Genomic DNA, 27,718 nt, shown 5'->3' with positions numbered 1-27,718 from the left:
TTTGTATGTGGAGTGTCAATGGAGGGTGTGCAACTCAATATTAGGAATGTGTTCATAATATTTTGTACAGTTAGTGTGTATCCAGTGGTCTGCAAAAAAAAGGGTATTACAGAGGTCAATATAACTTGTTGTTTTTATAGCATTTTGCCTGGCAGGATTGCTTCTCGTGGCAAATCCACTTATCCCTACACTAGCAGACCATGCCCTACACTGTCACTCATGACGTAAAGGCAGATTCCCTTTCAAGGACTTCTAGATTTTTCTCTCATATGGTCTGTCGCACCAATCAAATACACCTTTGGTGAATTTAAACCAATAACAGATAGCAGGGGCGGGTTTTAAAGGCATTCCAGACTGATCTTTACAATTGCGCATGTTTGCTTGGATTGCCGGATGGTACTGTAGCTATATAGAGGCTGAGAGAATCCTGTGGACATCCAGGCTCACTGGGATTAGGTTGAATGAGTTGACTATAAACAGTTTGTTTTACATAACAGCTAGTAATTCAGTCAGCACTGTGTAAACTAACTCTAAAATAGATGCTGAAAACGAAAGGCATAATTTAAAATAGCCTACAGTCACGCCTAGTGGAGTATTTTATTTTTCTAATCGAAAAGGTGTCAAGTGTCAATCGTAACGTGGAATAGCGCAAGCTAACAGCTACATTCATTATGTCAGTAGTAGGTATTGATGTGGGTTTCCAAAATTGCTACATCGCTGTTGCCAGAAGCGGCGGCATTGAAACCATTGCCAATGAATACAGTGACAGATGTACGCCGTAAGTATATCATTGACACTTTATAGAATGTGACTGTGCGCAATGTTTGCGACTGGATGCGCGCTGTAGCCTACCTGATGGCGTAGTGATCAAATGCTTCTACGATGGATGTTTCATGTGTAATTATGAATATCTTACATTGGAGGATGACATTACATTGGATAGTATTTTTTCTTCCATGTACATGCGTAGCCTATTGATTGGTATATTTTTCAGCTTTGCGTATTACAACGTTATAACGTCGTCTCCATTCTCAGAAGTCTTTGTTACGTGTTAATTTTACCAAATGACTTAATAATTGCAATTGTAGACGTATATGGAATTTTTGGCCTTATCTTACACTTTTCTATCCTATCCTGTTCCGAGACATGATTTTTAATGCTTGGCGATAGCCTACGCCCAAATATGACCAAATTGTTCAATATTAGAATGTTTTTGTTGATTTCTTTCTATATCTCATGTCTTATCGTTGTTTTAATGAATATGTTTACATTACTCTATTTTTGAAATAAGATATGTTGTGGGTTTTTTTTTCAAAGCAGGCCCATGCGTTGAGTGTCAACAAAATGTATATCGCATTTTATTTCTTGCGATCATCATTGCATTTGCTGGGACTTGACTGTTGTGGTATTTTTTTTGCTCTCAAACATAGAGTACGACAAATTCCCATGTGGACAGAATCATTTGAACAAAGATAAATATAGGCTCTAGATTGGCTGCTTGTAAGCCTATGGCTGCGTGTAAGCCTATGTAAATGTGACTATCATACACACGTTATGACGTTGGAAGAGGTGACTGTGAATACATATGTATTCACATGGAGCCTTGTGGCCGAAAGTTTAGTTGACACGAATTCCTCTCGAAACTGCAAGATTCCACCTGCTCCTCCTAACATGCCACTGTACAAGGTGCACCAATACTCTCAGTGAGAGGGAATGTAATGACCTGGGTTTTATTACAGCCTGCTCTTGCAAATAACTACAATTTCCAAATAACTAAAATGACATCAGAGCAACTGCAGGCATCTTTTTCTATGCATAGAAAAACCCGGATCACTCTTTGTCAGCAACACAATGAGCTGATGCCGTAAGTGTATCAGTTAAATTAGTTAAGAAAGGGATATTATTAATGAGCACGAATTCTTCGGAATCCTCTTCCCGAAAAGGTCTGAAGCTTCTGCGCATGTGCGGTATTCTCTACTTTACTCACGGTCTTTGCTCTACTCGTTCGGCTGCCCAGAGAACAGGCTTCTATATTAAATATTTGAAGGTGAACTGTTCTGTCTTACTGCCCTAATTCATAATACTTTCACAGACTCCCTTGTGAAATTCCCTTCATAATCTGCAGATTTTCAACCTCCATCGTTCTAAACTGGTATTCTTCTTTCTATGTCAATCTATCTTGTAGCCTACCATCAACCATTAGGCCTATAGCATATTTTTTATGTATTTATTTGTTTTGGTTCCCCAGGGCCTGGGTGTCTCTGGCCTCCAAAAACCGCACCATTGGAAATGCAGCCAAGGGTCAAGTAAGATAATCAAATGAGAATAGATTTTATAGTACTAGTACTGTGCTTATAAATACTTTTTGGGAAATTATCAAATTGGTCAGGATCAAATCACATGTAAGTAAAACAAATACGTTTTATTTCAGATTATAACAAATTTCAAAAACACAGTCCATGGCTTCAAGAAGTTCCATGGCAGAGCGTTCGATGACCCATATGTCCAGGGGGAGAAACCCAAGTTGCCTTACAGTTTGCACAAACTGGCCAGTGGCAACACTGGAATCAAGGTAACACCACTGTGCACATTTCCACTCGGTTCCTTTTTCACTGCACTCCATTTATATTTTCTTCTCTTTAGCTCCATCACCCCATGGTCCATTGTCACTATGTACAGTACCATTGTTATTTTGCTCAATTGTTTCTATTTTCTACTGCATTTGGCCCACAAAGAAGATAATTTTGCAGTTTTAAAGCTCATTTTCTTGTAGTTTTATACATTTTGCCATGTCTAATGTGTATTCATGCGATATTGAGTCACTCAAACATCACCATAAAATCTATGGGCTGAAAAACTTAGCTAGGAAACATAAGCCGACATGGGCTAGTTGATCTGTACATTTCTGAGAAGTTCTAAATAGCACTCTATGGTATGCAATGACTTACATGACAAGAGGAAAACTGATGATGCACTACCCAATTTTGAAATTGCACTGTGTGAATTTATTATTACATCTTTCAAAAGTAAGTTGAAAGCCAGACTGAGTTCCTTATTATTATTATTATTATTATTATTTTTTTTTTTTTTTTGGGGGGGACCCCGCACAACCCATGCCGACCCCACTGTTTGGGAACCATTGGTCTAAATGGCCTAAATGAAAACTGTGTCCCATTCATAGGTGCGTTATCTGGATGAGGACAAGGTATTCACAATTGAGCAGGTAACAGCAATGCTGCTGACCAAGCTGAAGGAAACTTCAGAGAGCGCCCTCAAGAAGCCAGTTGTGGACTGTGTGATCTCTGTGAGTTACAACAATATATTGCAATACACTGAAAATGGAACTAGTCAACATAATAACAATATAGCTACTGCACATCTGAATATACCATGAAACTAACCATACAAATATTTCCATCCTATTTCAAGTTTATTATTTTCTAACAAGAGTTTTGTTTCATAGGTTCCAAGTTTTTTCACCGATGCAGAGAGGAGGTCTGTGATGGATGCCACCCAAATTGCAGGGTTGAACTGTCTGCGTCTGATCAATGACACCACGGCAGGTCAGTGGTTCCCACAGAGTGTCTTTAGATTTATTGATTCTAGTTGCCTAAAGCATTAATGTGTATTTAATTGTTTCACAACACATGCTTTATTTCTACCAACAACTTTATTTGATTAGAGAATATCATTATCCCAAAATAGGCTGGGGTTCCCTAGAGACTGCAGTTTTGCAAGTCTTCGTTTTCTCCCCTTAATCAGCAGGCACTGATATTCACAGAGGGCATTTGAAAAGCCCCTTTTTGGATTTGTAGGCCTGTGTAGGCCTGCCTTTAAGTTACAATGTGAAGGGCTTTAAGCTACAGTGTGTATTCCTTTAAGCTACAATGTGTAGGCCTTTAAGCTACAATGTGTAGGTCTTTAAGTTACAATGTGTAGGCCTTTAACTACAATGTGTAGGCCTTTAAGCTACAATGTGTAGGCCTTTAAGCTACAATGTGTAGGCCTTTAAGCTACAATGTGTAGGCCTTTAAGCTACAATGTGTAGGCCTTTAAGCTACAATGTGTAGGTCTTTAAGTTACAATGTGTAGGCCTTTAACTACAATGTGTAGGCCTTTAAGCTACAATGTGTAGGCCTTTAAGCTACAATGTGTGGGCCTTTAAGCTACAATGTGTAGGCCTTTAAGCTACAATGTGTAGGCCTTTAAGCTACAATGTGTAGGTCTTTAAGCTACAATGTGTAGGCCTTTAAGCTGCAATGTGTAGGCCTTTAAGCTACAATGTGTAGGCCTTTAAGCTGACAAACATATAATCATATTTTGTGATATTAGCTTTAGGGGACCAGAATGACTTTATAACACATACATTACTTATATTCATTTCCATCCACTAAGATGCTCTTATTCCTGCAGTGGTGTAGTGTTATTCATTAGAGTATCTCATATTGTTGTTTCTAAATGGCAGTGGCCCTGGCTTATGGGATCTACAAACAGGACCTGCCCACCCCAGAAGAGAAGCCACGCAATGTGGTGTTCGTGGACCTGGGACATTCATCATTCCAGGTCTCCATATCAGCCTTTAACAAAGGCAAACTCAAGGTGGATTTTTATTCCTAAAGTACTGAAGCCTATCACTATTTTCACCCTTCTTTTAAAAGTATTTCCTCCATATTTAACCCCTAACTGTCTGGTCAATTAACAAGGTCCTGGCAACAGCCTTTGACCCCTACCTGGGTGGGCGTAACTTTGATGAGGCACTTGTGGATAACTTCTGCGAGGAATTCAAGGCAAGGTACAAGCTCAACGTGAGGGAGAACCCCAGGGCTATTCTGCGGCTGTCGCAGGAATGTGAGAAACTGAAGAAGTTGATGAGTGCCAACTGCTCTGACCTTCCCATTAACATTGAGTGCTTCATGAATGACATTGATGTGACAGGCAAGATGAACAGGTACACATATCGATTTGTGACCCCTTCGTTTAGCTTCCTATATTCTTAGAGATTTTTATGCATTCATGATAATTCCACTTTTCCCCTTCCTTTTAATTTTCAGAGTCCAGTTTGAAGAACTGTGTGCACCCTTTTTGATGAGAGTAGAGGCACCATTGAAAGCAGTTATGGAACAATCAAGTACGTCATTTTTATCAAATCAAATTTGATTTAGTAGATGAACATCCGTGGTGACAGTAAATGATATTTCAACAGTAACCAGAACATGTATTATTTTACCCTCTCTGTGTGTTTGTGTTTTGCGTCAGAGCTGAGCCGGGATGAGATCTATGCAGTGGAGGTGGTAGGAGGAGCCACCAGGATCCCTTCCATTAAAGAGAGGATCTCCAAGTTCTTTGGCAAAGATGTCAGCACCACACTCAATGCAGATGAGGCTGTGGCACGGGGCTGTGCTCTTCAGGTACTCCCCTATCCTCTTACAGAGATGGAAACTTCAGCCATCAATTGTATATGATTTGCTGTAATATTCAGTGTGTAACAAAGTGATTGTGTGTTTGTGTCCTTGTTTGGGTGTGTGTTTGTTTATGTATGTGTGTGTGTGTAGTGTGCAATTATGTCCCCAGCGTTTAAGGTGCGTGAATTCTCTATCACTGATGTGGTTCCCTTTCCCATCACCCTGCGTTGGAAGTCCCCCACAGAAGATGGAGTTGGGTAAGGGCACATACTCAGCTGGCTCTATAGAAAGAAACATGCGTCTGTAGGTACAGTGTTGTTTATAGTAAGATGAGCAGGCATCACAACTCAGTGTTTCCCTCTATGTTTGTCTTGACCTCATTCAACACCACTGTCTGTTCTACAGAGAATGTGAGGTGTACAGTAAGAACCATGCAGCACCCTTCTCCAAAGTCATTACCTTCCACAAGAAGGAGCCCTTTGACTTGGAAGCGTTCTACAGCCTCCCACAGGAGCTGCCTTACCCGGACATCAGGATAGGTACACCTGCTTATTCAACTCAGGCCTCTGCAGTTCTTCCATCTTTAATGTACGTGTTCAAGGAATTTGAAGGTGGTCTCACTGAACATAAAAAATGTAGCTGTAACACCCGGATGGCACTTTGCTATTCTGCCTTGAGATCCCCTTACAAGACAGAGCAGAGTGCTATATGGGATTCAGCTCCAATATGTCTGTAATGGCTATTTGCAAGTGTTCCCTGGTGGCCAGCCTGATGATGAACAATGAAACCCTATAGTGGGGGTCTCCCACCTGGCTGGTAATTAGGACTCAGGCTTAATCTCTCATGGAACACTGCGTCCCTATGAGTCACAGGAGTCATTTACAGAGCCGAGCTGTGTGTGTGAGTGTGTGCATTATAAGGGGGTGTCGCAGATGGGATTTCAGTTTGAAAGAAGTGCAATTACTAGCTAGTCAGACCTCATCCTCTTTCCCCTGTCTCTGATGGGCATGTCAATTCCCCAGTGTGTTTGTGTCATTTCTTGTGACTCCATCAGGTGTGACATTTGAACGTCTCTCTCCCTCCATCCCCTTCTCTCTTGCTTTCTCAGGGCGTTTTTCTGTTCAGAATGTGGTTCCCCAGCCTGATGGAGAGAGCTCCAAAGTGAAGGTCAAAGTGCGCGTCAACGTGCATGGCATCTTCAGTGTTTCCAGTGCCTCCCTGATCGAGAAGCAGAAGGGTGAAGGAGAGGATGTTCAGATGGACATGGAACCCACTGTGCAGAATGAAGGAAGGCCAGAGGACCAAGTAAGAGAGATAGGAGGAGTGAGAAGATTCACCTGAATTTCACATTTGTGAAGTTCGTTTTTCAGCCACTTCACAATATTTTAAGATTTCAGAGTGACAAAGAAGCTGTTGTTTAATCTTCCCTTTGAATGTCTTAGGTCTAAGACTTAAAGCACTGATTTGACCTCATGTCTTTTTCTATGTGGTTATTTTCACTCAAGCCCATTTTCTCTCTATTCCTGGCTCTTGAAGCTGCACCCCTTTCCTCTCATTGAAGATGACACCTTTAACTATATGGAGGAGGTTTGTGGTCACTGTGTGATTAGCCCTCACTCCAATCCCTTTTCATACTCCACTTCACCTTCTGCAAGGTGAAGTCCACTGCTGGTCTCATCTGTGGAGCACTGGTCTTACTAAGGTTCATCACATTGAGCTTGAGAGAACGGGTGTGTTTGTATAACCAGGCTTGGCAGTGTGTGACGCCAGAGGATACATGAAGCCAGTGGAATAGCTATTAAGATTAATATACTTTCCACATCTTCATAGCTCTATCCTTCACAGGCCGTGCTGTACCTGTGTCTGCTATAAAAACAATCATCCCCCACTCCTTTGATATTATCAATATGTCAGTGTATTTGAATGTGTTACTCATACAGATCATAACATTCTAATTGGCATCTCTGAACAGTATAAATTTTGATTAGATTAAAACAACTGTCCAGTGAAAATCATATTCCGTTGTTGACTCGTATTGACTCGTTGTTGACTCGTATTGACTCGTTGTTGACTCGTATTTGTGGCCAAAGCATAAATTAGAGAAAACTCCACTTAAATTCCACCTAAAACTTGTATCTCAAACACACCATTCCAACACAGAAAATCAGCTTTTTAACTTACTTAATTACCATATTTTGGAAGGAAAACTATTTCACTCATATTGTAATTAATTATAGGTCATATTTCATAGAAATCTGGAAACACTGCACAGTTACTTTAACAGGAGGGGTGTGCAGCTTGAAGTAAGCTGGTTTAGATAGACATAGGTGTAACATAATGAATTTCACTACTAAGGTGGTCCATGAGTCAAACCTACTGGAAGTAGAGCAGCCAAGAGTTGATTGTAATATTCAGGTGATGTTGCTGTGAGAGTGTCCTACTGTCTCAGACTAAAATGCAGGTGGACCAGGAGAGTCAAGGCCAGGGGGACCAGCAGAATGAGGATGTCAGTTCCTGCAGTAAGGTGAATACATTCATAATAAGAAACTATAATTACACTTAAACATTTATGTCTTGTAAAACACTGAGAATCAATATAAGAGTTGGAACTGATTTATTTGTTTAATCTCCCAACAAAGGAGAGAGTCCCTGGTGAGAAGCAGGACCCAGCAGCAGGGGGAAGCAAGCCCAAAGTCAAAGTGAAAAGCACTGACCTTCCCATCCTGGCCAACATCATCAGACAGCTGGACAGGGGGGTCCTCAATGACTTTGTGGAGTATGAGGTGAGTCACTCTTAAGGCCTTCCCAGCAGCGGAGTCATATTCTCATTGTAATGCAGGTTGCGTCGACTGGGGAAAAAACTTTGACCCTAAGGAAAGCTTATTGTAAAGTAAAACTTACCTGCCTTGTTTAGTTCAAAGACATAAGACATGAGTAGGAAGGGTTTCTGTATGAAGGTTAACAATCTGAACCACCTTTGGAAATGTAACAGCATGTTCTGCATTAGTTGTCTCATTCATGATTGACCTATGTAGTACACTTCTACAAAACTGTGGCAGATGATGTACCTCACTGTGTCCTATATTTTTGTGTGGCTGGATCCCATTGAGCCGCCTGGGAGTGGGTATTAGAGGAGGCGGAAGGCTGATTTTGGCTCTCAGCACACGTGCCTCCCTCCTTTTCTCTCTCTGTACTTCAGAGCCAGATGATCGTCCAGGACAAGCTGGAGAAAGAGAGGAATGATGCTAAGAATGCTGTGGAGGAATATGTGTATGACCTGCGGGACAAACTGTGTGGCATCTATGAGAAGTACACCACTGAGGAGGTAAGAACCTAGATTAACATATTCCTTTCAACTAATAAATAAATATTGCCACATTGAACAAAGAACAAGGCTTTGCAATACACCATGTGTTAACTGATACCTGTTTTGGCCTTTCTCACCTTCCAAAAAGGACAGTAATCGTCTGACAATGATGCTCGAAGACACAGAGAACTGGCTTTATGAGGAGGGAGAGGATCAAGAGAAACAGGTCTATGTGGACAAGCTGGAAGATCTCAAGGTTAGTGTTCATTTAGCATAAAGGATTTTTATATCCAGCCTCTGCCTGCACCCATCTGCTATTATGGCAGTTCCGAAATCAGGAGCAAGATACGTGAATAATAAACAAATGTTTTGGGGGGCATTTAGGTGAACAGTGTCATCTCTATTTGAAAACATTAACCTCCGTTTGAAGGTTTGGCTTCGTGACTCAGCATTTATTTTGGTGACTTGACTGATGTGATTTGACTGATGTCCTTTTCCAGAGTTTTGGCCAGCCTATTCAGGATAAACACAGGGAGCAGGAGGACAGGCCGAGGGCATTTGAAGAAATGGGCAAGAAGATCCAACTCTATATGAAGGCTGTGGAGCTTTACAAACAGAAGGTAAAAATTTGAATACTTTTCAGCATCCTTTCCATCATCCTTTCCATCTTTGTGATCTTTTTGTTTTTCTGGATTGCACTGATGTCAGAAAAGGCATTATCATGTTATTGCGTGCTTGTTATCTCCTACTTTAGAAACATTGAAGCCGTTCTATTTCTACGATTGAACCACCAATCACTAAAGTGCAGTGTGAGATGCAGTGAAATGATGCTGAGACCATTTACAATGCCCCCTTTTCTCTGTGAACTACTACACCACTGCTCTGTTGGGATTGTGCTAATTACTTTCCCTGTATTACCTTTTCCATATTCAGTACACTCCATTTGACTTGTTTAGTGTCATCAGTCGTCTGTGGCCTGTACAGTTTTCAAACCTGGTTAGGTCAATGTCATAGTCATTTTATGAGCAATTGTGACACTATCTGTTCTAGGACTTAATATGTTTCTGGGTTTAACCCAAGATGTATGTTATGTATGTAATAAACTATCTGTGAAATTTAGATTAATTAATTATTTTGTGAGGGTATAGATGAGGTAATTTACGTAATGAGATAGAGGTGGTCTAGCTCTAATTGTTTTGTTTCCTATCTACACTCAGGATGAACGTTACCAGCATCTGAATACTGAGGAGATGAGCAACGTGGAGAAGTGTGTAAATGAAAGTATGGGCTGGATGAACAGCAAGATGAATGCCCAGAGCCAACTCACCATCGCCCAGGACCCAGTAGTCAAAGTAGCAGACATCATTTCCAAAATACAGGTGTGTGTGATAAGAGGGTATGATTCAACCATATGACATGCTATTGGCACATCGTCACCAGTTACTTATCGTTTTAATAATACTGCATGTCCCGATCTCCCACATATACCTATACTTTAGGAACTGGATGAAGTATGCAACCCAGTGGTCAACCGGCCGAAGCCCAAAGCAGAGGATGTATCAGAGGAGAACTACAAGAGCAACGGGGCCCATAACGGCCCAAGGCAAGGAGCTGACGGGAAGGGAGAGGCAAAGGGAAGCAACCAGACAAAGCCTCCCTCAGGAGAGATGGACATTGACTGAGCCCCTCTCTGCCAAACAAGCTCTGCTATCATCACTCTAGCTCCCATCAGAGCAGGTCTACCCAAACATACATAGTATATCAAGGGACCATTTTTCCATGTCCACCACCACTCAGCAGGCTGTTTTGTGCATTTGTATTTAGAGTCCCCCTGTTTGATTTGTACCTTTTTAGACTTTCCCTTGTATGTTACAATGGTGCACTCCTTCTTGAGTGGTTAGACAATACCATATATAGTCATTAACTGTAAAACTAGATATAGATTAAAACAATTCAGGCTCTCCCAAAAATTGTTTTTCTAAACCATATGTGTTTGCATTTCAAAAGTCCCATAAGCAGATCTCTAAGGTGACTCTTATTGCACATAACCTTGTAGTGAAACATAAGTAGAATTACTGTCTGAACAAACGCTAAGGCTTATTAAACTATTAGTAAACTATGTATGCAATAATACATATAATATATATTTGTATTTAATATATTAATTTGAAAAGATGTCTGTATGTCTAGATTCTGTAAATATTATTTTAGTAATTTAAACTGGCCAGTGCATATAGTTGTGTATAGGATACATTCCTAGTGTTGAAATGGGTGACACACCACAACTGTCAAGTAGCAAGACAAGAGAGCAAGGTGCTGCCTATTCTTTTACTTGTTTTCATGCATTTCCATATTTGAATCATGATATTTTAAGACGGGAAGTAATAAATGCATTATTTTTGTCTTTAAGACAAACATTGTGTTATTTCATTATTGATCGAAATGTAATTGACTAAAGTGCTAAAGATGTGTAATCAAAGTATCTTCATCTTAGTTAAGACTATTATGCTACAAAACTCTAGAGGATGTTACTAGCGCTGGATGTCTCTAGAGGATGTTACTACATGCAGAGGATGTTATTTTATTCAATGCATCTAGTGCTTTTTGTTCCTGAGAGCTCGAGCAGTCCTCGAAGTTAATGTTTTATTTTTTGAATATATATATTTTTTGGGGGGGAGAAAAAACAGTATACATACAAGAAGTATACAAATAATGATAACATATGCTAGGGGGTACAACAAATTACAGATTATACAAAGACCTTAAAAGATGCACACATATTGATTGTTTTAACAGCTTTCTTATTAGAAGAATGTAGAATGGTCTTAATGTACTGCTAGAATTCCTAATAGAAAACACGAGTGTTTTTTTATTAGTGAATTTACATGTATGAATATGACATTTTGCCACTAGCACAATTAGATTTGAGGTAAAAAATGGTTTTTCTTTATCCTTTTTATAGTTAAGAAAACCGAGCAGCACATTCGCCCATAAAAAAACAAAAACAAAAGTTATCATGAATATTTACATTGATAAAACTATGAATATCTTTCCATAATTTCTTTACATGTAGACAACGCCAAAATAAACGCAATACTGTTTCTGGATGCTCAACACAAAAAATACAGTTAATGTTAATGTGTTTTTTGTGTCTTCAGGTAATGATTCGCAGGGTAATACTTATGGATAATTCTGAAAGAGACCTCTTTGACCTTGTTAACAAGCATGTATGTTTGATAATAACCAGACTTTTTTCCAACAGATATTATTGACAAATATATTCCATCCAGTGAATTGTGACATAAGGAATGGATACATAAATAAAGCATGTATAGATCTGTTGTTATCAGGGAGCAAGGAGAAACAAATGTGTCCTATTGGTGTCAACTGGATTAATTCAGGGACTTCGAAGTGAACGTGGCTATTTTTGCTTGTTGCAATATGACGTGTATAGTCACGTGACCTCGAGTGTAACGGGCGGATATTTTCAAAATGGAAGAAATGCAAAAGTTTTGGAGTAAAATAAAATAGCAACATTCATTTGTTTGTTTAATCAAAGGTCGTTTACGGCCGCGGATAAATTAACCTGGTTGAACATGTATTGAATAATACGTTTGTATCGATTGGGAAGACACGAGAAGCAAGATGAGTGTTTCAATCGGTAATAAAATCGAGGTAAGTTGTCCGCTAACGTTACTGGACTACTGTGTACTTTAGCTAGCTAACGCGTGGCTAATTTATTACTGTAGCTAGCTAATTTAGCTAGTCTAGTACAAATTATTTTAGCTCGCTGAAGTTGCAAGAACTAGCCACTCCGAGGCTGTTTAGTTAGCTAAATAGCAAACTAACTTAGCTACTGTAGTTGTCTACAAACGTTACCAACTTTGCACAGTTCGCAGTCAGCAATGCAGAAGAGTGACGTTAGCTGATGGCTAAAACTAGCGGTGTTGCAGCCGAGTTGTTGTTGACTCTTGAGACATGCCTCCCACACAGGAGGTTGGTGGCACCTTAATTGGGGAGGACAGGCTCGTGGTAATGGCTGGAGTGGAACGGTATATCAAAATGATACCATTCCATTTACTCCGTTCCAGCCATATGAGCCGTCCTCCCTCCAGCAGCCTCCACCGGTGGTGCTCCCCCGCGACTTAAGGCACCGGTTTATTGTTGCCAGGTGATTGGGACCACAACGCCTTCATTAGCGGGAAGAGAGCCGGGATAATTCAAGGACATATGGCAAAGACGGGTGCAACGTTTGTCTGATGGTTTTACAGTTGGCAATGTTGGGTAGCCAGTCTGTAGCTTCCCTGACGACCAAATGCCTGGTACAGTTGTTGTGGTGGTGTACTACTCACTGGCTGTCTAGCCAGCTACATCATACATGTCAGAGGGAAGATGTTCGACAAAGTTATTCGTTATTTCTTTCAAAACCTGACAACTAAATGCAAAGTCAATGAAGATGAGGAGAGAATCTTATCTACAGCTGGGGAGTTACAGATTGAGGTATCACGTCAGTCATCATATATATATATTATATATATATATATAACAGCACATCTAGGACATATTTTTAGGACATAGGCCTAGCTATAGGACATATTCTAGTCATACTTGTTGTAATTTAAATATGTTATTAACTTTGGAATTCTGTATTTCATTTTGTGAAAACATTTGTTAATTCTCTTTATCAGGACTTCAAAGTTCTGACAATCCTTGGTAAGGGCTCCTTTGCGTGTGTTTACCGGGCAAAGTCAGTTAACACTGGCTTGGAGGTGGCGATCAAAATGGTAAGAACAATTTTCCTAAATTGCTATACAGTCTGCATCCCAGTACTTTTATGGTATTGCTCCCCAGGGAACCACAAAACAAACATTAATACCATAAAGTAAGAGCTCATCACTACAAAGTGTTTATTGTCAAGTGCAAGCAGACAAATCACAAGTGTGGAAATGTTGACAGCCTACACAGTGACGACTCACCCACTTAACATCATCAAATGTATTTATATAGCCCTTCTTACATCAGCTGATATCTCAAAGTGCTGTACAGAAACACAGCCTAAAACCCCAAACAGCAAGCAATGCAGGTGTAGAAGCACGGTGGCCAGGAAAAACTCCCTAGGAAGAAACCTAGAGAGGAACCAGGCTATGTGGGGTGGCCAGTCCTCTTCTGGCTGTGCCGGGTGGAGATAACAGAACATGGCCAAGATGTTCAAATGTTCATAAATGACCAGCATGGTCAAATAATAACAATCACAGTAGTTGTCGAGGGTGCAGCAAGTCAGCACCTCAGGAGTAAATGTCAGTTGGCTTTTCATAGCCGATCATTAAGAGTATCTCTACAGCTCCTGCTGTCTATAAAGAGTTGAAAACAGCAGGTCTGAGACAGGTAGCACGTCCTGTGAACAGGTCAGGGTTCCATAGCCGCAGGCAGAACAGTTGATCATCATCCTCTCACTACCAGGTGGTGTGCTTAGCAGAGCCTTGTATTTTCACTAAGCACCCCTCCCATGGGTCCTATGTGGACTGTTGGGAGTCTAGACAGTCTGTTCTGTCTCTGGGTAGTTCTCATCGTTTCTTTGTGGAAGTTCGATCGGCTCTTAGCCACAAGACTAAAGCAGTGTATTTTAAGGCTCACATGCACTGTATAATTATCTCAACTCTAGAGAGTTGAAAACAGCAGGTCTGTGACAGGTAGCACGTCCGGGACATATTCTAGTCATACTTGTTGTAATTTAAATATGTTATTAACTTTGGAATTCTGTATTTTATTTTGTGAAAATGAAAAATGCAGATTGACAAAAAAGCCATGCACAAATCTGGTATGGTCCAGCGTGTGAGTAACGAAGTGGAGATTCAGTGTCGATTGAAGCATCCGTCAATACTAGAGGTAAGCATGGTTGAACATTTTATGTTGGACATGTTATGGCATGTGATCATTGTAGTGCTGAAATTGGTGATTCTTTAGTAAGCTCTTATTTACTAATTTACATGACTGCATTTAACCCCAGGGTTCTCTCAATGATTGAAAAAAAAATGCGGTGCTGCTGAGTACAGGTGTGGTGTAGTGGCCCCTTTAGACTCAGACAGTTTTGCTTTTTTGAATACTGTTATTTCCTGCCATCTAGAGCAAAAATGGCTAGAATAATAAGGTGTGGTGCCTGGCCTTAAGTTATCAAACATTTTACATCGTGGCGCAGTCAGTCCACAAGGTGGTGCTGTGCCATAAACCCGGATAACATTTTGGCCTGTCATTTTACTCTTTTGCAGCTGTACACCTACTTTGAAGACAGTAATTATGTGTACTTGGTGTTGGAGATGTGCCATAATGGAGAGATGAGTCGATACCTGAAAGATAGGAAGATGCCCTTCTCAGAGGGTGAAGGTGAGTCAATTTGTTTTTACCTGAGAGTGAAACAGTGATATGTTCTTAACATAGTATGAAAGCTACGTTAACATGTTTTGACACTTTGCCTCGTTTCCAACGGTTGTTGAACTTTTTTTTCTTCACGTTACAGCAAGGCACTTCATGCATCAAATTGTGAAAGGTATGCTGTACTTGCATACACATGGCATCATGCATCGGGACCTGACCTTGTCCAACCTGCTTCTGTCGGGCAATATGAACCTTAAAATAGCTGACTTTGGCCTGGCCACCAAGCTGAAGCTCCCCAGCGAGAAGCACTTCACCATGTGTGGCACACCCAACTACATCTCCCCAGAGGTGGCCACCCACAGTGCCCACGGCCTGGAGTCTGATGTCTGGTCTCTGGGCTGCATGTTCTACGCCTTCCTGATGGGCCGGCCACCGTTTGACACAGACACGGTCAAGCACACCCTCAACAAGGTGGTTCTGGGGGAGTATGACATGCCCAGCCATGTGTCCCAGGAGGCCCAGGACCTGATCCATCAGCTGCTGAGGAAGGACCCTGCGCAACGGCCCAGCCTGTCTGCCGTGCTGGAGCACCCCTTCATGACCCAAAGCCTGCTGGCCAGGACCAAGGAGCTGAGCCTGGGGGAGCCAGGCTCCATGGACAGCGGCATCGCCACCATCTCCACAGCCTGCACCTCGTCCACGTCCGGCAGCAGCAGCAGCAGCAGCCGCCATCTCCAGAGGAGAACCAGGCGTGTGATGGGACCTGCCTTGCCCAATCGCATGATGCCTATCCCTACACTGTCCCGGCCGTCCAGCAACGCCTGCTTTGAGGGGGTTGAGCAGTGCCAGCAGCAGCACTCAGACAGAGTAGGCAGGAGCAGAGATGCTCCAGGTGGGGAGAGTGGACGCCCCCACTCCAGGTACCCACGAAGGGCTCACTCCTCAGACCGGTCTAGCTCCTCTGTCACTCCAGCCCAGGGGATGGGGCAGGCAAAGCTGGAAAGGTGCCACTCTGAGGAGATGCTGACTGTGTCAGGTAGACTGGCCTTTCCCATGTCCTCCAGCTACAAGGACACTCCACAACCCTTCGCAGAACATGGAAGGCTCCCATTGCCGCCTGTCAAACAGACAGCCAGGTAAGATGTGACACCAGTGTGCTGTAATTGATTGAATGTGATTTATATTAAAATGTCTGTGTCTGTCTGACTAACTGATGCATGTATGTTCTCAGCTCAGGATGTTCATATTCCACACAACCACCACGTCCACTAAACCTGCAGTTAGAAGAGTCAGAAGGTGTACAAAATTGGTTCAGTAAAGAAGGTATATTGCACCTACTCTTTTCTTTGCTGTATCTTAATCTTACATCCCAATGTAAAGATGTACAAGTTCTAAAACAAAGGTTTTCATGCATGAGCTTGACAGTGTTTGTTCCCCCTGCCTCGCCAGGCCCGTTTCCGAGGCCCACAGATGCCAGCTCTCACAGCAGCAGTGGCAGTTTCCATAGCAGCAGGGAGCCATTAGGTGTACACAACTACTGGAGTGACAAACCAGCAGGCAGAGGGACCAGTTCTCACCGCAACCACAACCAGCACCACCCCTCAAACACTGAGTCCTACTGGGAGAATGGGCAACGAGTACATGGGGGAGAGCTGCAGAGTCTGTCCAAACCCAAACCAAGTATAGCAAAGGAGAAGTCCCTGAGAAATGTGCTCCCTCCCCTGTGTGCCTACAGACTGAAACCCATCAGACAGAAGACTAAAAACGCTGTGGTAAGACAGACAAAGCCCCTAGTTATCCCCCTGTCTCTATTCACCTGATCTGCTTTCAATGAAGGCGCAATGCCTGCCTGCTCTACAGCTGTGGTTTCTGTCTCTTTATCCCCAGGTGAGCATTCTTGATACAGGAGAAGTGTGTATGGAGCTTCTCAGGGGCCAGGGCCCCCAGGAGAGGGTCAAAGAGGTCCTTAGGATATCCTGTGATGGTTCGATGGTGAGTTTCAGGAATAACAACAGTTCATACCCTTCAGAGAGGTTATCATGATCTCTGTCAGTAAAATAATGGCAAAACACTCATTTCTACCTTTGACCATGCACCTGTAGGTCACTATTTACCAGCCCAATGAGGGGAAAGGTTTTCCTGTACTAGAGTGCCCTCCTGCTCCTCCTGAGAACATCTTGATCTGCAGCTATGAGGACTTACCAGGTATACCTCAATACCAGACAGTGAAGTCTCTGTTACATGAGTAAAATTAATTTTATACATATGTTGGAAATCTCATTTCAATTAACCTTTGTCCTCTGCTTCTCTTCAATAGAAAAATACTGGAGGAAATACCAGTATGCCTCGAAGTTTGTGCTCCTGGTGAAATCCAAGACTCCAAAGGTCACCCTCTATACTAAGTCTGCTAAGTGTATGCTGATGGAGAACTCCCCCAATGCAGACCTGGAGGTGTGCTTCTACGATGGTGAGGACCATTTACAAAGCATCAGTTATGTGAAACATCATGAACTTGAAGGATAAGATCTATAGTCCTCTGATATTGAAATGTTGTTGCACACTGTTAACCTAAATCATCCTGACCTGTAGTTCCCCTCTGTGCTGTGACAGGAGCAAAAATCCACAAGACGTCGGAGCTGGTCCGGGTGGTGAAGAGTGGGAAGTCGTACACAGTGAAAGGGGAGGTGGGTCTGAGTGGCCTCAGCCCAGAGAGCAGGCTGTATGTGGAGCTGTCTGACGAGGGCCACAGCATGTGTCTGTCTCTAGAGGCGGCAATCACTGCAGAAGAGCAGCACAGTGCCAAGAGCACTCCCTTCTTCCCCATCACCATCGGCAGGTGAGAGTGAGAGCCATGACTGTGTCTGTTGTCAGTGTTAATGCTGTAAATTGTCATGTTTGGAAGCACTTAAATCAGTGGGGGTCAGTGCCATTTAAGATGAGGGAGGATGTTTAATCTTTCATGAGCCTGGCCTTATTTCTATTACAGCATATTGGATGACTGTTATTCATATTCCATTCACCCAGTTCAATGTAACAGTGATAGGTTTAGGCTACTACATGATAATCAAATTTTCCCCATACCCATCATGAGGTTTCTACAACCTAGCCTATGATTGAAAGTTTACAGCATAGGTCGAGAGACAAATGAGGTGACATTCAATATCGCTTTGCACACTCTTGCGTGCATCTAACTGATATAGGGTGTAGTCATTAGTCCAACAGTTGCAAACGAGGTATGTGTATCCCTGTTTTATGTTTGCTTCCGTTTAAGAAAAGTTAACAGAATCCGCTGAATGAAATCAAATGAACTTTATTTGTCACATGCGCCGAATACAAGTGTAGACCTTAGCCTGAAATTCTTACTTTACAAGCACTTTGCCAAAAGTGCAGTTCAAGAAGGCCGGAGGCAATAAATTAGTCAAACCAAAAGTTTACCTTTACTTGGAAGAGTTGCAGTGTTGTGTTGGAAAGTCATAGCCAGCTAGCTAACATAGCATCCCTCTGTTTGAGCAGGGTGTTCCATTAGCTGCATGTGCTAACTAAGTGGATCAGAAAAAAATGACAATCTCTATTTCTCTCTTGCTTCTCCATTTTGGAAGAAATTAATTGTTAAACTATTGTCTTTCTGAGTCAACTACTCACCACATTTTATACACTGCAGTGCTAGCTAGCCGGTACCCCCTGTATATAGCTTCGTTGTTTTGTAATTTTCTTGTTACTTTAAAAAAAACATTTGAGTTTTTAACTTTAGTGTATTTTGTAAATATTTTCTTATCTCTATTTCTTGAACTGCAATGTTGGTTAAGGGCTTGTAAGTAAGTATTTCACAGTAAGGTCTACTACACCTCTTGTATTCGGCGCATGTGACAAATACAAATGTATTTGATATTTGGTGACGTGATTATGTTTAGTATAGTAATTTTATTTAAAAAGTCTAATTTAAAAAAAAGTTTTACAATTTACATTTATATGAAATTCACTGAGGATGGTCCTCCCCTTCCCCCCCTGAGAAGCCTCCACTTTCTTAAATAAAGTACAATCTTACACAATGCTGAAAGTGACTATTTCAGTTATTTACACTGAGTGTACAAAACATTAGGAACACCTGCTCTTTCCATGACAGACTGACAGGTGAAGGCTATGATCCCTTATTGATGTCACCTGTTAAATCCACTTCAATCAGTGTAGGTGAAGGGGAGGAGACAGGTTAAATAAGGATTTTAAATCCTTGAGACATGGATTGTGTATGTGTGCCATTGAGGGTGAATGGGCAAGACAAAAGATTAAAGTGCCTTTGAACATGGTGTGATAGCGGGTGCCAGGGACACTGGTTTGAGTGTGTCAAGAACTGCAACGCTGCTGGGTTTTTCACAGTCAACAGATTCCTGGGTGTATCAAGAATGTCCCACCACCCAAAAAACATCCAGCCAACTTGACACAACTGTGGGGAGCATTGAAGTCAACATGGGCCAGCATCACAGTGGAACGCTTTCGACACCTTGTAGAGTCCATGCCTCGACTAATAGAGGCTATTTTGTACACTTTTATTTGTCGTATGTATGTATGTATGTATGTATGTATGTATGTATGCATGTATGTATGTATGTATGTATGTATGCATGCATGCATGCATGTATGTATGTATGTATGTATGCATGTATGCATGTATGCATGCATACATACCAGTTAAACATTTGGACACATACTCATTCTTCAAAGGTTTTTCTTTATTTTTTACTATTTTCTACATTGTAGAATAACTATGAAGTAACACATGGAATCATATAGTAACCAAAAAAGTGATAAACAAATATATATACGATTCTTCAAAGTAGCCACCCTTTGCCTTGATGACAGCTTTGCACACTCTGGATTCTCTCAACCAGCTTCATGAGGTATCAGTTTTGTTGTGACAAGGCAGGGGTGGTATACATAAGATAGCCCTATTTTGTAAAAGACCCAAGTCCATATTATGGTAAGAACAGCACAAATGGCCTTCATTTCTCAGAACAAGAATACTGATGAGTTGCAGAAGAAAGGTCTTTGTTTCTGGACATTTTGAGCCTGTAATTGAACCCACAAATGCTGATGCTCCAGATACTCAATTAGACTAAAGACCAGTTTTATTGCTTCTTCATTCAGGATAACAGTTTTCAGCTGTGCTAACATAATTGCTAAAGGGTTTTCTAATGATCAATTAGCCTTTTAAAATGTTAAAGTTGGATTAGCTAACACAATGTGCCATTGGAACACAGGAGTGATGGTTGCTGATAATGGGCCTATGTAGACATTCCATAAAACATCTGCCGTTTCCAGCTACAATTGTGATGTCCACACTGTTTCTGGTCAATTTGATGTTATTTTACTAGACAAAAATGTGCTTATCTTTCAAAAACAAGGACATTTCTAAGTGACCCCAAACTTTTGAACAGTAGTGTTTGTCAGCCAGTCCTTGTGTCACTAATCTTGCTACTCTGTTTGTCCCTCCCAGGAGACCTGCCAACCCAGACACCTTCTGCCCTTCGTCCCAGCCTGGCACTGCTGATGTGGCATCACTGCTCCAGCCCCCATGTTTCACTCCCTCTGTGAGTTTCTCCCACGCAACATGTCACATTGTATGATCTAAGCTATTTATTCCATCCATTTCTATGGAGGAATTGTAAGATATTTCTGGTGTTATTGTTTTTTAACTTTATTTTATTTATCTTGTCCAATCTTCAGAGGATCTCCTATGAGGAGTCTGACATCACCTCAGCCAGTGTGAACAAAAACTGCTCTCCGCTGTCGGTCAAACAAGACCACACGGCCAACGCAGGGAAAGTCCTCAAGTCTGTCTTTGTGCCAAATATTGGTTGGGCCTCACAGCTGACCAGTGGAGAGGTGTGGGTGCAGTTCAAAGATGGCTCCCAGCTGGTGGTGCAGGCAGGGGTTTCCTGTATTATCTACACGTCCCCAGAGGGACGGACCACCAGGTACTGAACACTTACACAGCACCTATAACAAATACAATTACTGACACATGGCTTTACCACCGTTTGATATGTCAATGTCCATCTGTTGTTTTGATAATTTTTTAGATGTAAAAGATGGTTTTCTGTATTTGAGGAATGGTAGTTGTCAAACCCTTTTTGCTGACATGTTCCTACTTTTGTTGCTCCAGGTACAAGGAGAATGAGAAGTTGCCAGAGCTTGTGAAGGAGAAGCTGCACTGTCTCTCCACCATCCTAGGTCTGTTGGCCAGTCCAGCAGCACGCCGCTGAATCAAACCTCAGCATTGCCCCCTTGCTGTTATATTGACACATCCCTGTGCAGCAGGGAGGAGAACTTTCACAGCCTTTATACTGTGATATACATACCTCTTTCAAATGTGCTTGTAAATATGTTTATTTTCTATGTACAGATGACAAATTATGAAGATATATATTTTGAAGTACCCATGTTGTACAGCATCTTGTTGAAGTAGTTGCGTGTAAACTTGTATTTTCTATATTGTCAGTTGTCGAACCATCATCTACATGAAATGTCAGATGCTTAAAAGCTGAAGCAATAAACATCTGCAGGCTGGGTAGAGTTCAGTCGCACTTTGGTGCTCAGGGTTTTTGTTCTTCATAATCAGCATAAATGGGTAGAAGTAAATGTTTCCAGCAAAAACAAACATTTAAAGGATGAGTGGTTGTTTACATACCTTAAGTATGGTATCAAGATACAGGACAGATGCATGAGGCTTATCATGAGAAACACAATACAACTTTGGGGGAATGAATTTAATTACTTTTACCAAGAATATACATGATCTGTTATTCTGGACTGAAGCACTAGAACAGTAATAGCAATTTCTCACATTTTTTTTTTTAATAGAAATCACTTCAGTTATTTTTCACCCTGTTTTAGCCATTTAATAAAAAAGTCACATTGTATTAATTATTCTTTAGAGAACTTTTACAAAAATGTATGTGTATTTTATTATACACACACGTTACTATATATATATATAGTAACATTTCCAAGTAAACATTGGAAGTGGAGAGCACAATGACTGTCAGAGAAATGAACAAGGTAGTAAGTAGGGGTAATATTTCCCATTTAGATGCAGAACACAGTATATAGATTGCAGTGTTTCCACAACATACTGGGCATGGCTTGGTTAAGACATTCAATTAGGAAGGCTTTAGGACCACTGCTACCCAACTCTTGTTCTGGAGGGCAGCAGGTTGAATGGCTACACTAGATGGTCAGTCACTCACCTGGTCATTGGGGCTAAGTAACCTCTGATAAGCTTGTCAATTCACTGTGTCAGCCTGTGATGAAGCAGTGCTTAAAACACCCTATTTTTACATAGAGTTGGCAGCCCTGCACTCTTTTCCACACACTTCAACTAGATGCTAAGGGTGAAGACAGTGACAACTGTAACCTTGGTTTTGAAGATCATATAATTTGCCAAACCACCATCTCACTACTCATGACAAAAAAAAAAAAAATCCCTTTTGTTCACTTGCTCTTCTCCACTATATAAAAATACACCCCCACACATGAACAAAATATGTTTCAAAAAAAGGATCTCCCCATGAACATTGGGAGAAAAATCAGATTTCTTTTTCTCTTTACATATTGTGACACCTCAAAATAACAGCAGCTGATGCTTACAGGGAGTTTGGAGACTGACGTTACCGGCTATATAAGAGTGCACTAGATGCCAGCAGTCTGCTTAAAATTATGTATTGTCAATAAGACAAAGTACAAAGAAAATAAAGAATCCTTAGCATTGTAATCAAGACATTCATTTCATGGTCAAGAATAATGTGTGTTGATTTAGTTGGCTAAATATATATCATTCAATTTTACATTTGTGGAGTAAGAGTTAGTTTTCTGAACACAATACCAATTGAAAACTGTGTTAGAGGCCCAGAGGTTGAATTGAGCTTTGAATGAGTAGTAATGGAGGGAGAGAGAAAGAGAGTTCAGCATGCCGATTCATTTCAAGTCCATAAAAGTCATTTTTCACTAAAGCATTGGAATGCTGGAATACTTTTTGAAAACACCCACATACAGAAAGGAATGTGATCCTCATCTTTCAGCAGTGCTGAAGCAACACAACTCAAGTTATGAGGCAAGGAAATGGACTAGTTTAGTCACATAAAACACCTGTATAAACCTCAACCATATCTGACAAACACTCAAAGGCTTTTATAAACATTATCCCACATTAAACTTGGTCACATGATCAAAGATTTCTTTTTCTGCTGACAAACATTTGAGGTGTGATCGAAAGGTTTATGCAGGTATTTTCAGCCTTTTGTGCTGCATGTACTGCATCTTGATCTTGATTAATATCTATTTTGTTTCTGCTGTTGTGAAGACTATGAAATGACAAGAGCCTTGCACATGAAAGAAAGCACATTGTTAATTAAATAGTACACAAAGCAACCAGCGTTCAATTTCATCATATCTAATGTCAATCAAGACCCCAATGACTTGCTTGTGATTTTGGAAATGATCAAGTGGGTTCTTTAAGTCAGTTGATCTGCGTGCCATTAGCATTGGCAGCAGCTCCAAACCTGTGGATGAGTGTTATAGTACCCAGACAACACATTTCACCGCACCTATCCAGTGTATGTGACAATAAAACAACTTTTTATCCCTTCTCCACTATATGCCAGAGTGGTAAACATCAAAAGAAAGACATCACTGGTGAATGTCAATGCTGGAACCGTGAGTGCATATGGAGCACAGGATGTTAAGTTGACTTTTTCCTTCACTGCTGTAGACAAAAGTTCAGACAAGATCTTTCCCCTAACCATCTCATGTGGACCACTTGATTAAAGAGACTTCACAGAGAGAAACTAAAATCAGCAATTAAGCAGAGATCCCAAAAGTTCACATTACAGTACGTAAGTCCTACTAAACAAAACATCTAAAAGGCAGAGAAAAACATCTACAACCAATCACCATCATCAATATCTACATAGAAAAAGTTGGTTTTTGATTACAGATATATTAAAATTAATGTCATATATTATGACCATTATTAATTATTGTCACCATTATAATCCTAAGGTGGAAGAGGGCAGTCATTGGGAGGAAGCCTTGGTGGCTATCGTGGAAACACAGTGTTGCTGGAAGTTGGGGGACATGGCTGAGTTACAGCCCAGTCTCTGGCGGGGGCCCTTCAGGTTCCCATCCGCCTCCACGATCCAGGGGCTGCTGCTGGCCTCCTTCCCCAGCATGCTGCAGCAGCCTGGGGAGCCAGGGGTTGGGGTTAGGCCGGGGGCTGTGGATACCAGGCCGTTGGGCTGCCCGCTGTCAGCGGAGTTGGCTTGGAGCACACTGGTGATGTGGGTCAGGAGATCGTTGAAGAACTCTGGGACACCCTCGTAACCTGGAGACAGACGAGGACGAGCCATGAGACATGGCTGACTGATGCTTATACCCCATCTTCATTCAATACAGTGGGAAACTGATGGTAACAGTCCAAGTAAATGAGTGAAAATGTTTATTTATTGTATTTTGAGTGCCTAGCTTGTCGTTGAGGCACTGAGGGTGAATGTTTGTGAGGGATTAGCTCACTACCATTCTCCTCACGCTCCAACCGTCAGAGGTGGCAACAGCGTGCAACCCAAGAACAGTGTTACCATAGTGACAACAGCCCTAGTCAAGAGAAAGGCATGCTAGACTCGCCTCAGAACGTGCTCAATTCTCATTTAACACTGCTGATACCTCGGCTCCGTCTCCAAGCAAGATCATGTCAATCAGACCATTAGATTATATTGATCCCTAAAAGCAATCTCTCAAAGATTTGAAATGACTAACTGGTAGAGATTGTAAAACTGTCATATGTCTACACAGGTGGACGGGTAGTATAAATGGCCATCCATCTTAGACTAAAGATCAACACACAAACCCATATCGACTCCTATCCCCTACGACAGAGGAACAAACCCCTCACCAGGGAATGAATTGATGTCGATGACGGCGTGTTGGCCCGTAAGGTTGTTGATGATGACGTCAATGCCAAACAAGGACACGCCCAACTCCTGTCGCAAGGACCTGGACAACTCTCTGATGACATCATCACTGGGTGGCTGGGAGACCCCCTCCACGTTGTCCCTCTGTGGTAGGAAGAAAACGAAGTCTGAGTATACTGGACTAAGGGCATTCAACAACACACTGAGGTTTGGCTTAACACATAGAAATACATTGCATTCGGAAAGTATTCAGACCCCTGCACTTTTTTCACATTGTTACATTACAGTCTTATTCCAAAATGGATCAAATTATTTTTTCGCCCTCAATGTACACTACACACAATAACCCATAATGACAAAGCGAAAATTGATTTTTATAGATTTATAAAAAACAAATATCACATTTACATAAGTATTCAGATCCTTAGCTACGAGACTCGAAACTGAGCTAAGGTGCATCCCGTTTCCATTGATCATCCTTGAGATGTTTCTACAACTTGAAGTTCACCTGTAGTAAATTCAATTGATCGGACATGATTTGGAAAGGCACACCTGTCTATATAAGGTCCCACAGTTGACAGTGCATGTCAGAGCAAAAACCAAACCATGAGGTTGAATGAAGAGCTTTCAGACAGGATTGTGTCGAGGCACAGATTTTGGGAAGGGTATTAAAAAATTGTCGGCAGCATTGAAGGTCCCCAAGAAAACAGTGGCCTCCATTCTAAAATAGAAGTTTGGAACCACCAAGACTCTTCCTAGAGCTGGCCGCCGTGAGCAATCGGGGGAGAAGGGCTTTGGGTAGGGAGGTGGCCAAGAACCCGATGGTCACTGACAGTGTTCCAGAGTTCCTCTGTGGAGATGGTTGTCCGTCTGGAAGGCACATGATCTAGCAACCGAAAGGTTGCTATGATCGAATCCCTGAGCTGACAAGGTAAAAATGTTGTTCTACCACTGAACAAGGCAGTAAATCCACTGTTCCTAGGCCGTCATTGTAAATAAGAATTTGTTATCAACTGACTTGCCTAGTTAAATAAAGGTTCAATAAAAAAATACAAATGAAAGCCCGCTTGGGGTTTGCCAAAAGGCACCTAAAGGACTCTAACCATGAGAAACAAGATTCTCATGTCTGATAAAACCAAGATTGAACTCTTTGGCCTGAATGCCAAGCCTAGAGGAAACCTGGCACCATCAATATGGTTAAGCATTGTGGTGCGGCATTATGCTTTGGGGATGTTTTTCAGTGGCAGGGACTGGGAAACTAGTCAGGATCGAGGGAAAGACGAACGGAGCAAAGTACAGAGAGATCCTTGATGAAAACCTGCTCTAGAGTGATCAGGACCTCAGACTGAGGTGGAGGTTCACATTCCAACAGGACAAGTCTCAGAATATCCTTGAGTGGTCCAGCCAGAGCCCGGACCTTAACCTGGAGACCTGAAAATAGCTGTACAGCGACGGTCCCCATCCAACCTGACAGAGCTTGAGTGGATCTGCAAAGAAGAAATGGGAGAAACTCCCCAAATACAGGCTTGTACCAAGCTTGTAGCGTCATACTCAAGAAGACTCAAGGCTGTAATCGCTGCCAAAGGTGCTTCAACAAAGTACTGAGTAAAGGGTCTGAATACTTTTTTATATACATTTGCAAAAATGTCTAAAAACCTGTTTTTGTTTGTCATTATGGGGTAGTCTGTGTAGATTGTAAAAAAAAAATCAACAATTTAACCCATTTTAGAAGAAGGCTGTAAAGTAACAATATGTGGAAAAAGTCAAGGGGTCTGAATACTTTCCGAATGCCTTGTAGGTGATATGATAAATGCATGTTAGTGTATTGAACTTACAGAGGTCAGGTCTGAAGAGGACTCTGGCTTTGATACGTTGTGGCTGTTGAAGAAAATGGCTTTTCTGTCTGTAATGGAGAAAACACACTTTAGTCAGTTTCATGGGTGGCAGGTAGCCTAGCGGTTAGAGCGTTGGGCCAGTAACCGAAAGGTTGCTGAATCGAATCAGAGTTGACAAGGTAAAAATCAGTCGTTCTGCCCCTGAACAAGGCAGTTAACCCACTGTTCCCCAGGCGCCGAAGATGTCGATTATGGCAGCCCCCCCGCACCTCTCTGATTCAGAGGGGTTGGCTTAAATGCGGAAGACACATTTCAGTTGAATGCATTCAGTTGACATTACATTTCTCATCTTCACCCTCAACTCAACTATTTGTTATGGATGTGCAGTTCTTATCTCTGGCACCAGGAGGCACAAGAGTAGCCATAAACATGGAATAATGGAGGTGTACAAGTATGACATTCAAGTTTTATTAGTCTATGTACGAGATACGCATCATCTAACGAAATGCTTACTTGTAGGTTCCTTCAACAACAGTAAGAAATAATTCAAGCTAAGAATACGAATAATACATTTTAGCATCAGTATAATACAGGAAGGCACAATTTATAGTCCAATATTTACACGTATTGGGGAAGGGGGGAAATGAGGTGCACGTGTATAAATTGAGCAATATAATAAGTGTCTTTTAGCAGCAGTTGTGATGTGTACAGCAGGAATGTGTGTGTGTGAGTGCTAAGGTACAAAGAATCAGAGCAGGTCCAGTTCAAGTGTTCAGCAGATTGATTGCTTGCAGATAGAAACTGTCCCTGAGCCTGTTGGTATCAGACCGTCTGCCCGAC

The 27,718-nt window shown here is 41.6% G+C and overlaps 3 protein-coding genes across 6 annotated transcripts in view; 2 read left to right on the top strand and 1 right to left on the bottom strand.

The window, feature by feature from the left end:
- The first annotated feature begins 381 nt into the window (after positions 1-381).
- Positions 382-11,124, top strand: LOC124046501 (heat shock 70 kDa protein 4L-like). Of its 2 annotated transcripts, XM_046366928.1 has the most exons (20): positions 382-778; positions 2,249-2,306; positions 2,432-2,572; positions 3,182-3,304; positions 3,464-3,563; positions 4,466-4,599; positions 4,704-4,948; positions 5,052-5,128; positions 5,257-5,408; positions 5,553-5,659; positions 5,808-5,941; positions 6,511-6,707; positions 6,939-6,989; positions 7,852-7,926; positions 8,042-8,185; positions 8,602-8,727; positions 8,858-8,965; positions 9,210-9,329; positions 9,927-10,088; positions 10,209-11,124. In XM_046366928.1, the coding sequence occupies exons 1-20, from the start codon at positions 672-674 to the stop codon at positions 10,389-10,391; spliced, it is 2,544 nt and encodes an 847-aa protein (XP_046222884.1). In that variant the 5' UTR covers positions 382-671; the 3' UTR covers positions 10,392-11,124. The 2 variants fall into 2 exon arrangements, with proteins under 2 accessions (XP_046222884.1, XP_046222885.1); XM_046366929.1 differs by lacking the exon at positions 6,939-6,989 and having other exon boundaries at positions 383-778.
- Positions 11,125-12,190: 1,066 nt separating this feature from the next.
- LOC124046499 (serine/threonine-protein kinase PLK4-like) lies at positions 12,191-22,680 on the top strand. Of its 2 annotated transcripts, none has more exons than XM_046366925.1 (14): positions 12,191-12,384; positions 13,398-13,493; positions 14,500-14,595; positions 14,976-15,090; positions 15,224-16,217; positions 16,313-16,404; positions 16,531-16,853; positions 16,969-17,073; positions 17,184-17,286; positions 17,399-17,548; positions 17,692-17,917; positions 20,573-20,666; positions 20,803-21,053; positions 21,242-22,635. In XM_046366925.1, exons 1-14 carry the CDS (start codon positions 12,355-12,357, stop codon positions 21,339-21,341), a joined length of 2,775 nt encoding a protein of 924 aa, XP_046222881.1. In that variant the 5' UTR covers positions 12,191-12,354; the 3' UTR covers positions 21,342-22,635. The 2 variants fall into 2 exon arrangements, with proteins under 2 accessions (XP_046222881.1, XP_046222880.1); XM_046366924.1 differs by lacking the exon at positions 12,191-12,384 and adding an exon at positions 12,441-13,209 and having other exon boundaries at positions 21,242-22,680.
- LOC124046500 (inositol-tetrakisphosphate 1-kinase-like) overlaps positions 21,831-27,718 on the bottom strand; it is a 52,884-nt gene continuing 46,996 nt past the window's right edge. For both annotated transcript variants that reach the window (XM_046366927.1, XM_046366926.1), the window contains exons 9-11: positions 26,879-26,946; positions 25,025-25,187; positions 21,831-24,457 (exon numbers count right to left, since the gene is read on the bottom strand). In XM_046366927.1, the coding sequence (XP_046222883.1) occupies positions 24,150-24,457; positions 25,025-25,187; positions 26,879-26,946 (539 nt within the window). In that variant the 3' untranslated portion in view covers positions 21,831-24,149. The remainder of the gene's footprint in view (positions 24,458-25,024; positions 25,188-26,878; positions 26,947-27,718) is intronic.

The sequence above is a fragment of the Oncorhynchus gorbuscha genome, linkage group LG10 (assembly GCF_021184085.1).
Source record: "Oncorhynchus gorbuscha isolate QuinsamMale2020 ecotype Even-year linkage group LG10, OgorEven_v1.0, whole genome shotgun sequence".
NCBI classification, from domain to species: domain Eukaryota; kingdom Metazoa; phylum Chordata; class Actinopteri; order Salmoniformes; family Salmonidae; genus Oncorhynchus; species Oncorhynchus gorbuscha.
The sequence above is the reverse complement of the archived record's forward strand: the minus strand, read 5'-3'. Positions and strand labels throughout refer to the sequence as shown.